This window comes from Aythya ferina (genome assembly GCF_964211825.1).
Source record: "Aythya ferina genome assembly, chromosome: 1".
Classification (NCBI taxonomy): Eukaryota; Metazoa; Chordata; class Aves; order Anseriformes; family Anatidae; genus Aythya; species Aythya ferina.
In genome coordinates this window covers 15336508-15349648 of record NC_140296.1, presented here as the reverse complement: position 1 = coordinate 15349648, position 13141 = coordinate 15336508, and the positions used below count along the sequence as shown (strand labels likewise).

General features: G+C 35.2%; 1 protein-coding gene across 3 annotated transcripts in view; it reads right to left on the bottom strand.

Moving 5' to 3' along the window:
* Positions 1-13141, bottom strand: part of DYNC2H1 (dynein cytoplasmic 2 heavy chain 1) — a 168866-nt gene that overhangs the window by 20969 nt on the left and 134756 nt on the right. For all 3 annotated transcript variants that reach the window (XM_084506642.1, XM_084506643.1, XM_084506641.1), the window contains one exon: positions 12981-13070. In XM_084506642.1, the coding sequence (XP_084362768.1) occupies positions 12981-13070 (90 nt within the window). The remainder of the gene's footprint in view (positions 1-12980; positions 13071-13141) is intronic.

The following is a 13141-nucleotide window of genomic DNA, read 5'->3' as shown; positions in this document are numbered from 1 at the left end:
ACAGTACCCAAAAAGCTTTGCAAAGCAATTCGTATCAGAATGTTTCAATATTTCAGTTAAGGTGAGTTTATGTTTTGTATAATAAAAGGAATTTATTTATTTATTTATTTTGCCACAATAAATCTGTATGCACAGTCTCAGGTGGTTCAAATACTATTTTTTTCACGTAACTTGACATCCAATATCTATTCCATTTTCAGGAAGAAGTCTTTCTTATCTTCTATAATCCCAAAGCAAACTGAGCACTTCTTACTGAGCAGTGGAAGGAATAAAGAGGCTGATGGATTTTCACATTATCGTTTATGCAATTTTAGGCTCATCACAGTACTCCTTAACAACGAATCAAGTACTTCTCCTTCACCTGTTTTAATTCATTCTGATTATATTCTCTTCTACACTATTTTTCCCTTGCTGTGATCCCAGAAGAGATTTTTTTTTGGGGGGGGGGGAAAGAGAAAACAATATAAATCACTACGGAAGTGATTTCATTTTTTGTGCCTAAGCAGAAAATTGTATTCAGTATTAGCCAGGAACTGCATATAGTACAATTTTGTTTTTCCACTAGTTTTAGAGGGAAAGTTTTAGATTCAAAGTTACTAGGGAAAAAATGCAGCACTGTGGATTAGTTTGACAGCAAACGATGTTGAGTAACTCTTGAGTAAGTGACATACAATTTGTCCCCTTGAGGTAATTTTTTTGTATGTGAAATCCTTGAGCTGTTGTAATTATTCTTTATTAATTGAACACATGAACACTGCAGAATTTCAGGTATAGGTTAAGGTGTTGGCACACACTACATTTTGAATGGTAAATCACAACGGAATTTAGTTTGGAGACTTAATTTATTTTGTTTTAGAATTTCAATATGCTACTTTGGAGCATACAGACCAAAATCGCTGTTTTGCTTTAAATACTATTTCTTCATTTCAGTTTGACATGCCTCAGAAGCTCCATGTTTGTTCAGGGAGTCTGAATGCTAACACAGCAGCACAGTGTAGAGCATAAAATTTCTGAGTCCATTAGCATCAACATGCGAGCTAACAATGTGCCAGAAGCAGATGTGCACCAAGGCATGGCTGAGGGAAACATTAGCAAAGGCAAACTCGTTCTAGTTACTGTATTAATTAATTTTTATCAAAACAGGAACTTAACTTTCCAGTGGGTTGCAGATTCCTACATAAAAAAGGAATACCAAAATGATTGCCCTGCATAAGGGCTGGGACATCATTCTAACAAGTTGATGATCAACATATGCCCAAAATACCTACTGTCAGCTATGTCCTACATGATCAGTAAACACAGACTATGGTCCTACTTCTTATCTTCACTGATAAGAAGTTGCAGGACTCAGGAGACGGTCACACATAACGTTTATTTGCAGATAACAGACAAGACTGCCTACCATAGTGCAAGACCACAAGGTGAGTCTTAATTCCTTTGCAGAGCTCTGGAGTAGGGATGCTGAAGTGTATGCAGTTTTGATGGTAATAGCATGGCTGTACAGAATACTCAGTGTACTTGGCACTGTCAGTGATGGGATGCACAGCAGTAACTTTTATAGTACCACCTTGAAGGCTATGTTATGATAAAGAGAGCCAACAGAGAGATGCTTCCTTTGCTCCAGTTCATTTTCTCTGGTGAACATCTCATGAGATACAGATTCTCCATTAAGCATGTCCCTCACAGTTCTTGTTCCTCTTCAGAAATAACGACTCCTTGGGCTGCAGTCATTATTCCCTCGGATTTTTTTTCTATGTGTTTACCAGAGTCATTTGTTTTGTTAACACCCTCTCTGGAGGCTGCCAAAATTCAAAGAAAATCTCTTGACCATGCCTGTGTAATGGAACTCTTCTGTATTAGTAACTATTAAGCCTGACCATACTCTCATGTATGTACACTAGGATTATCAGACATACTAAAGCAACCTAATCAGAAATTGTTTAACTGTGTGGGGTGCATACCCCAAAACACACAACAGTATAAAAGCAAACAAAGAAAACTATTTTTCTACAAAGAAAAGGAGATCACAGAACAGAAGCTGTGTCAGATGCAGCCCCAGTGTTAAGAAAGGAACCACATGGTAGCACAGTCATGTTGTGACACTGCGTCCTGCGACGCACCACATCAGCTCATGCTAATGCTGCCCGCACTCCACTGAGCAGAGCTCTGCAACCTGGGATTCCTGCTCAGACTATCAAGACATCTGTTTAACCAAAAACAACTTTGTGTAAACACAGTGATTAAGATTTTTATATTTTTTTACAGTATCACAGAATCAAGAATAATTAGAGTTGGAAGACCCCAGTAATTTTCTGGTCCAACTGCCCACCTTGAAAGAAGGACTGGGCTGCTCACAGGCTTTATCAGTGATATTTTAAATATCTACAATGACAGAAATTCTGCTATCTTCTCTGGCTCACCTGTTCCAGTGTCTGACCACCCTCACCACAACTTCTTTCTTTCAAATGCTTAACCAGAGTTTCCCTTTCTGCAAATTCTGTCCGTTTTATCATGGCTGATCTTACTAAGTGCCACTATGTATGTCTAAGCAATACATGAGAAATTTTAAATTTTCAGGGCATGTAACTAGCTATACCACTATTGAATATTTAACATTTATGAGAGACATGCAATATTGAAGTGGTACAAATCAAGTGTATATTCCTTAGAACAGATTTGACATTTGAAATATATATATATATATTTTTTTTTTTTTTTTAATTAAGAACTTAGCTGATTCATTAGACAATTGTCTTTGAGGCACTGATTAGATTACCCCTTCAAAAACAGATCACATCACAGTACTGAAAAAAAACAACAACAACAAAAAAAAACAAACAGTACCTTGTGCAAGATTTGTTGGTGTTGCAGTTAAAAATAATTTTTAAATGAAATGCGTAAGATCTCTTAAAAGGCATAGTGGAGAGGTTCTAAATTTTAAAATTGCATAAGAATTTAAGTTGGAAGGGGCTGCTGAAAGTCATCAGATCAAACCCCTGCTCAAAGTAGGGCCAACTTCAATGTCACAGTAGATTGCTCAGGGCAATGTCTACTCTAGTTCCATATATTTCCAAGGACAGCAACATTTCTTTTTATATACTGAGCAGCCAAAAACTGGTCAAATTCTTCAGATGTGGTTTCAAAAGTGTAGAATAGGAAAAACTAATAAATGTCCTTGACCTTTAACAGGTTCCTTAAGAATTTTGCATTTCTATGATATCATGATATCAAGGATGGTGCATATTTTTAATAAATGTATGGCTAATAAGCAATGCATAATTCTATTTCTGTTATTCTAATATGTTTTACTTGATGGGTTCTTCTGTTAATATATTCAAACCATCAATTTTTACTTTCTCAGTCTGATGAGAATGAAATACACAAATACACATAACCAAATAAATCTTTTTTTTTTTTCTAGCTTGATAAGCTACATATCTGAATAACAAACAGTATTTGTTTTAATTCTGAATTATTTACTGCATTTTACCAACTATGTAGATAATTTCAGTTGATTAAATTTATCATACAGGATCATGAAATATTAGACATGGTGTTGAAAATGGTAATTACAGAGGGCCTGCAATAAAATACATTGTCCCTATAAGGAAAATCATATACAATTCTACAGACCTGATGGGAATTTTGAAACTCAAGCCTAGATGTAGAAAACAGATTCCTCAGTGGATCATAAATCCTAGTTCAGAGGTGACTGTGGAATTAAAAATACAAAAATATTACTGCCTGCAAATGTGCTCTTACTCATTCTCCTCCAGGAAGGGCAAACATTCTAAATTATTTGCTAATTATATTATTCTGTTGAATAGACTGAATACTACACTCCCTACTAAAGACCATCAAGGGTTTTATCCTTCCTGCCTGTAAGCATCTCTTAATGCCTAACATGGGATTCTAACCTTCCCATCAGACTTAAGAACTCTTTTCCTTTGACTCAATCTTTTGTCTTTTGTCTTTTTTCCTCAATTATGTACCTTGCTGAACATTCAGTGACACAGACCACACAAAGAAGAACACTACTAAGACCAAAAATAAAAAATAAAAAAAATAAAAGAAAGGAAAGAAAATGCAAAGGTACAAAGGAATGCCTTTGTGTTTATCCATGTTTTAAAACATAAAGATGATAACAGTGTGGCTAAATGCTCCTACAACTTGCACCGGTTGCTTCATTTGAAAATGAATTCTCAAGAGTAAAACTACTGCACGCAAAACAGATAAACAATGATTTAAACAAAAATGACTCCCATGAAATTCTGCTTTTATTTCAGCAGCTAAATTCCAAATGGCAGCTCTGAAACTTTAAATCATTTTTTATATTTCTATAGGAATACAATATGAAACTTTGCTATCATTTCAAATTCACTTACGTGGAATACCCTTCAAAAAGAAAGATGAGTTAACATATAGCTACATTTCTGCCTTCCTCCAAAGAAATGTCAAGAAGACTGCTATTTAAGGATGATGTTTGCTTGTGGAATGGCAATGTTTGTCTTAGAAAACTGGCTTATGCTAGATAAATATATATATACATATATAAATATATATCTGCAAATGCTATTTGAGTAGTAGTTATATCATGTTACCAATGATCCTGATGGATTAAAATCTCAAATTAAGAACTGAAATATTTTGTTTATTTCACCAAACTGCCATGAAAAAATCTAACTACTTTTTAGTTTCAAAGCTGTCATTACAGTAAGAAAAATATTTCTGAGTATGTATGACTATGAAATCAAAATTATAAATTAAGCAACAGAGGATTTTGAATAGATTGCTAAATACTAGTAGACCCAATATGTGTGGCAATAGGGTGGTAATCAGAAGAACAAGTTACTGCAACTGAATTGCCTAGAAGAAAGAAAAGCAGATTTAGGGAATGTACCTGCAAATTGATGTATTAGCATGTATTGCATGTTTCTCATTTACTAATGGCCAGAATTTAATATTACCAATGTTTTGACAGCATTGGAGAGAGAATCATTTTCACATGCAAATGATAATAACATCTTCTTCTTCCACTTGTATTATAATTAACCTTTTTTTTTTGCTTGATCTTTTGTTAGACTAGTCTATCCGTTTTATTCTCTTCTTTGTATTTTGCAGCTCAGCTTTGTCCATGATGAAGGAAGCAGATATAGTGAAAAACAAGTTATTCAAAATTGAACAATCTACACTTTAATTTCTATCGATTTAAATGCATACAGTTTATTTATATTTATCATTTTATCTGTTTGCATTTTTTCCTGTATTGTGGAAATGTATCTTGCATCTTAAAGAGAAAAATCAGTAAATGCTGTTTATTTTATTAGATTTAATAAAGTATATAAACTACATCTTTAAATCATATACATATATATGACCCAGTTTCTTGTAAATTATGGAGTATATAAAGAGTAACTTGCACCTATAGGGTGGAAAAAAAATAAAAACACTAAATCTAGGGGGTTATTTAAACTGAGACATTTAAAAAAGGAAAAATAAAAACAACATTTAATTTCTTAGAATGTGCATAGAAACAATAACTTGCCGTTTTCTTTTTTATGCAACACACAAGTCTTTTTGTGAGTGATCACCTTTTGCAATCAATTTTCTACAGTCAGAGAGCTGAACTACTGTTTAGTGGTATGATAAAGGATGCTGTTCAAACTTCTGCTTACAAGGTAGTATTTAATAATGAAAAAAGAATAGCCATTCTCATAAAGCATGCTTAGAATTGAGAACTTAATCAACATGAGTTGAATTCTATTGAAACAGATTACATTTCAAAACATTTAAGGCTGAAGTTCAGAGAAAAGCTCATAACTTGTGAAAGTCTCACTTAACAGAGGGTCTACATTTCATTACAATTGAGCTTCAACGACTCACAATGAAAGCAAACAGCATGCAAGTTGAGATATCTTTTCCAATGCCGCTTTTTAAAAACTGTTTTCCCGTGCATAAGACCAATATTTTTTCCCAAACTTGGGATAATTCTTGCTCATTGACAAACAAAAAAATATTTCCATTTAAAACTGCATTGTTTGTAGATTTAGTGTCAAAAAGTCAAAGTAGTCTGCAAGAAAAGTTTAATTAGAAGAAACAGTGATTTCAGATATCTCTGGAAAATAAAGCCTGCAACTAGTGCACAGAGCAAAAAACAAACAAACAAACAAACAAACAAAATTAAGGAACCCTTCCACCTCAGGCACCTATACATGATCTGTGAGGATATGAACTCTCTGAACATAAAAAAACGCTTCAGCTTCCTTGGAAGCTGGACCTTATTCCAGTGGACAACTTCCTTTGACCTGTAATAATTTGATACTTTCATCTTACATTACATGTATGTGAGGCAATTCACTGCAGCCTTCAGACCTCCAGTTTGGACAAATCACTACTACTCTATACAGGCCGCTACTAATCTAACTGAGCCAGGGATTGAAAAGGGGTAGGACGACACAACAGTAGGATCTATTGGAGCTTCAAATTTGCCTGCTTCATGAGAGAGAAAGGAAACATCTACATTTTTATTGTGGTGCTATTTCCAATTTTTACCAAGCAGATATAATTCAGAAAAAAAAAAAAAAAAAAAAAAAAAAAAAAAAAGTCAAAAAGTCCTTTAAAGCTGAATCCTGTCTGATAAATTCTGAACAAAATGAAAAAAATACATTACTGAAACATGATGAGAGCTGTGGGAACCAATTAAGGCTTGGTTTCTTAGCAGATAATGTTGTAAATGCCTGTGGTTGTATTTTTGTTTTTGTGACTATTGAAAAGAAGTCAAGAAAAATAACAGGAAAATGTTAATTCTCCAGAATAAAGTGGACTCTTCGCAGCATTTTGAACTTTGATTTAAAATAATGGAATGAGTGGATTTAAAACAATATTTCTATGAGTTTTTGCATTTGAATATTAAATACTAAATCTGAAGTGTTCTGCACTGTACAGATACCTGGAAAACAGCTGTTCAATTAGTGAGTGATGAGAGGAACAATGATGAGGTGGAGAATGCAGCCAATATAACCCATCAGAATCAGCTACTCCTAAGATTGTAAAAGGCAAACTATTAAGACATTGAACTATTGTCCCTGCTGCAAAATCCACTAAGGCAATTTATCAGAAGAAACTCTGAAATGCTATGCAAACTAAGCAGGATACTTAAAGGGGTATAGGAGTTATGGAGTGCCAGGGTAGGTGAATTTGGGGAACACAACAGTTCTGACATTGTACAGGATTTATTACAAGATACTTAGGGGTAGAAGCAAAGATGTGGAAAAGGGGCAATCAGAGTGGATAACGAATGAAAAAGAATGGGATCACCAGAGTTTGTCCTGTCCTGTCCTGTCCTGTCCTGTCCTGTCCTGTCCTATCCTATCCTGTCCTGTCCTGTCCTGTCCTGTCCTGTCCTATCTTATGCTCTAACTTAATTATTTTTTCTGCAAGTATATTTTCTGTTTGCAGAGAGGGAACCCACTAATAAACTTCAAGCCATACCAGCCAGTAAATAGGATGAGAGGTCTGGGAGCACCTCCTGCCCTCCTTCTGCTCACAGAGGCTACCCCTGCAGGACCCCCCTGCTACCAAACCCTTGCCACATAAACTCAACACAACAGAACATGTTTAAAGGATTCTGTTCTCCCTTCAAATATCCTGAACCACACACCAGGGTGCCAGCTCAGCATCCTTTTCAAAGATACAGTCTCTAATAATGTAATGTATTAATAGAGATGTTATTCATGTGCAATGAATTACTGTTCAGCCATAGGGTGTTTTTTGCTTTGAAGCGGCATTCCCTTACTTTCCCTTCTCTTACATTTGTTTTGCTGTTATGGCAACAGCTGTTCAAACAGACCCATATATATTTTTTTTTCCTCCCTCATATCTTTTAGTAGGTCACATCACAGAAAACCAGGGCCTCTTGAACTAAAATGGAAGACTAGTATATAATGAACAAAAATATTAGCAGACCAGCCCATGTATCACCATTGTGAACAGTGCAAAACTGTGCTATAGAAATTTCTCAGATGACAAGTCACCACAAGAAAGACAGATAAGTAAGGTGTTGCAATAAAAACAAAATGTTGTTAACCAAATTCATTCGTTGTGTAAATTTAAGCTTACAGCTGTAATATCTATTCAAACTGACAATTTGTAAGATAGAGAATAATATATGCTTTAATCTTAATTTAACTATTTAGTACTAGAGTCCTAGAATTTTTATAAGATTGGAGAAAAATGTATGGATCCAACAGCAACAAATGCAGTGAATAATGATTTCAAAACATCTTCCACTGGGAATTCCCATGTCAGTTTAGATTTACCTTGTGTTTCAAAAAAGCCTTTGATGCTCACTTTATCTCACTTTTTTCTAACAAATTAAGCTTTTCCAGGAAGCTATCACTAGCAGCCTCTCCAAATTTTAAAACGTCTTCTCAAAGAAACCAAGAAATTTAACTAGATATAAAAGAAATCTATTTTTCTCCCCATTCTATTCCTCAGAGTTTATGTGCATATCATCTACTACTGCATTAAGCCTGATTTATAGGCTGGTCCTGAGTTCTTTAACTCAGTGAAAATGGAAAGGACTTGACTTCTTCAGCTTTCTAAGAACAGATTTTCTGCCTGTTATTGGTGAATGAAAATTTAACCTCTTTGCCTAGATGCCTTGGGTGTGAAAGAAGAATCCTGTGTCCTTTTTTTTTTCTTTTTTTTTTTTTTTTTTTTTTTTTGCTTTGTTTTGCTTTCAGAAGAAGTGAAATTAAGCTCTGTATTTAGCTGTTCAAGAAACAAAACGTATGTTTCAATTTGTTGACCTGAAACGTTTTTGTTTTTTTTTAAATGTTGACATTCTTCTCACATTTGCATGGGACTGTGTTTTGCCTCATAGTATCTGTACTTCTGAGTGTCTTCTCTCTTTTCTCTTCTGCTGATATCTATAGCCATGAAAAGATACTATCTTAAGACTGGGATAGACTTCATTTCCATTGTAAACTGATATATATTATTGCTGAGCTACAACCACGTACCATGAGAGAGGCAAACCACAGAATATATTAAAGATGCCACTATGAGGAAACTAGAACTATAAGGACCACAAATAAATCACTGTAGACAGACAAGCTGAAACAGAATTTTGTTCAATGTCAGCTTTGCTAGTTTTAATTATTCAGAACACTTCATTTTACAAGAATAAATATTCAATCCACAAAATTTCTGCTCTAATTTAGAGGAAAAGCTAACATCCAAATATTGAACCTCCAAATGCTAAAAATCATCTATTTCCATCAGCTCAGTCATCAAAGCATAATACAATGCAAATATGCCTATGTAGCATTTTGTATATACCAATTTGTTCATTTGTTTATATGGGAAAATTTCCTTTAAAAATAAAAAATAAAAATCTTTTACTGAGTGAATTCAGATCTGAGAAAATGAAACACCTGCTATTTTTCTGCCTGTTGTTATATAATGCTCTCAGAACATCTCTACGCTTCTATAAATTCTGCTATAACTATTCTACCATCTGCTCTATATTTTGGGTTCCTCCCCATCCCCATTCAATTTCTGTAACAAAGCAGATGCTTTTATTTTCCACACTGGCAGCAAACGTCTTGACAAGGCAGCCTTTAACTAATGCCCTAAGTATAGACTTACTGCATCCTTAGCAGATGCAGATGTTCAGTACCACTTCCATGTTTCCGTGTCTCCTTTTACCTCTTGAAGTACTAAATCAAACTGTATCAAATGGTGAAGGTAGAAGTCATTATCTTATAGTGAATAAAATATAGCAAGGTATGAGTAACTATGAAGAAGAATGTAATGATGGAGTTGGTCATATAAAACTAAACCAATCCAAAAAATGGGGCCTTCATTGTAATATAAATCTGAAGATGATTTTCAGAATGATGAGAACATCCATTTCTCTTTATTAAATTCCTGAAAAACTAAAGTTATAGTTAAAAAATGATTAATTACAGTTATAAAATTAATAATGAAAAGTCAGGGGAAAAAAAGGAAAGCTAATTAAAAAATGATTAAGGCTAATCAAAATCTTGGTGTAATATGCATAAAAATGAATTGGAATAACATTTAAGGAAAGAGATTATTCAACTTAAATGCTTAATTAGAAATAATCTACATTCTCTGGTAAAATTCAGCAAAAATAAAAACACAGAAATTTAGATGAGATCTGACTAGAAGCTTGAGAAGCAAAACAGCCTGGTTAAGAAATGCTTCAAATAAAACAGTATTATATATTTGACATCATAAAATCATATCAAAAAGATAATAGTCGGTATCCGTTCATCTGCCACTATTTTCTGTTGTTGCTAACAAAAAAAAACAAAAAAAACCAACATAATTCACTGCTTATGAATACAATTAAATATCTACTGTAAAAGTCTGCCTTAATAATCTGTCCCTCCCTTAACAGTAAATAGGTTTTTAAAAATTGTAAACACTTTAATCATAACAGCTTTACAGAAAAACAAGTAATTCAAATGCCCAACATTGTCAGCATTTTGAACAATAAGAAAGAAGTATTATTATCATGGTAATAAAATGCAGTGCATTTGTTAATAGTTGGCTGAAGTAACATAGGCAAAATTTTGGAATATGCTTGCTTGAAAACCATCTATTGCTGTTGCTTACCAGTAATTTCATTCTGTTACACTGTGCTACATTATCTGCACTTTGTACAGGGAGGTGTACTCCACACACAAGCTTATGCTCTAATCTTAGGTTTCTACTTAAAGAAAACTCACGGAGGTAAAGAAAATCTCATGCTACTTGGTCACAACCAAATAAAGCTAGAAGTCATTAACTGTGAGGTACTTTTGAAGGATTATGAGCATCAGTCAGAGTCAGAACCAGCAACAAGTGATGCTTTTTTTTCTTTAATAATAATGAATATAAAAATCAATCAAAAGACCTAGGGGACTATGTCCCAGTTTGAATGTACGACCAAGTAACACCTGAACATGCACTATTACTTATTGCTATAATTTTTTACACTTTATTGTTTGTAATTTGAGCCTTTTTGAGCCTGAGGAAAAGATTAAGAAAAAGTAAAGCCAAATGAAATGGTTTGCATAACAAGAATCTTATGAATACTTTGGAAACATCCAAATCAATAATTTCTTTAGAAAAACGTAAGGCCTAGAAAACACGTTCCCCTCTAATCTTCCTTCTAAATATGACAGTCAACATTAATGTTCACAGAAATACGTTTCATATTGTATTGTATACAATATGAATATTGTACAGTATTCATACTTTATTACTAAAGGTCTAACAACTGCTTTCTATTTTTCACCTGGAGATAATAGAAGACCTTTCACTCCTGAAGAAACTTTCCTCTATCTATATATCCACAATACTGAAATATGTTTCCTTTGACACCACCCCTCATGGCATTCTTCTGGATAACTTGCCCATGGTTCACCTTACAAATCTGGCTGGCAGCCGATCACTGTCGGTGCTCCCCAGGGCTTAATTCTAGACCCAGTCCTGTTCAACACTTTTATCAGTGATCTGGATGCATGAGTGGAATGCATCCTCAGCAAGTCTGCTGATGATACTAAGCTGCAAGGTGCTGCTGTCTCTCTAGAGGTATGAGAGGCCTCACAGAGGGATCTAGATAGACTGGAACATTGGACAATCATCAACGGCATGAAGTGCAACAACAAAGGTAAATGCTGTGTTCTGCAGCTGGAACAGAGTGGTGCCAGACAGATACAGACTGGGAGATGAGGATGGAGAGCAGCTCAGAAGAAAGGGATTGTAAGAAGAAAGAAGAAAGGGCTGCCCTGGCAGCCAAGAGGGCAAACCGCATTGTGGGATGTATTGAACACAGCATGTCAGAAGAACACAACCAGTCAGAAGAGGTAATTCTCACACCATATTTAGCATTGGTGTGGCCTCACTTTGAATACTGTGTGCAGTTCTGGGCTCCACAATAAAAAAGAAGGTATGTTAAGGTGCTTCAAAGCACACAGAGGGCCACAAAGCTGGTAAAAGGGCAGGAAGGCATGTCCTGCGAGAACAGGCTGAGAACCCTTGGGGTGTCCAGTCTGGAGAAGAGGCTGAGAGGCAGCCTTGCTGCTCCCTGCAGCTCCCTGAGGTGGGGAAGCACAGAAGGAAGTGCCGTTCTCTGCTCCCTGGGAACCACTGTCAGGATGTGTGGAAATGGCACAAAGCTGCACCACGGGAGGTTCAGACTGGATGTGAGGAAAAATTTCTTTACTGTGAGGTTGCTCAAACACTGGAACAGGCTTCCTAGTAAGGTGATTGATTCCCCATGCCTGTCGGGGTTCAAGAGGCATTTGGATAATGTCCTTATTATTATGCTTTAATTTTTGGTTAGCCCTGATGAAGTAGCCAGCCAGTTGGACTCAATGATCTCTGAAGATCTCTTCCATCTGAACTATTCTAAACTCTAAATTCTCAAAATCGTCTTCTTCATTGTCAGATTCTTGACTGATAAAGTTGTTGTCAGACTCTGCACTGTCTGTTATATCCCCTTGTAAAACTGGGGGATGCAGATGTTAACTTTATTTGCTTTGAAAACTAGTTTTCTCTTAATTTGTACATTACCTCTATTGGAATTGCTTTTCTTTATACACGTTTCTCCAGCAGACCAAAGAGTGTGTCTTTACTTAGATACACTCAAGTATCTTTTTGTCCCACAGTTCATCAGAAAGACTAATGACTAAAATCTAAAGTGCAAGTCTATTGTGAAGTAAACAACACCATTACTCTATCTGGTAAACTGTGTGTGTGTTAAGTTAATGACTTCAAATTGATTTGTCTGCTGTCTCCACGTATCTCATCCATCTTCACATTTCAACATGCCTTTTCATACAGCTGCTAAAACTCTTTCCGATTCAAGTTTGGAAAGGCCTACTGCAATGCGATGTCCATAACATAATATACAGTGTCACTGAACAGCAGCATACAGAAGTAAAATGACTCTTTAAAATTACCTGTATAGCAAGTGCTCGAGCTACAAGGCTTCTGAGATACTGTAAAGGATCTTCTGGACCTTCCCACTTGCTTTGCCATGCGAGGGGACACTAAAATAAAAAATACACTTACTGAAAGTACTTCCAAAATTATTTAATTTTAATCTAGCAATCTGAAGGAA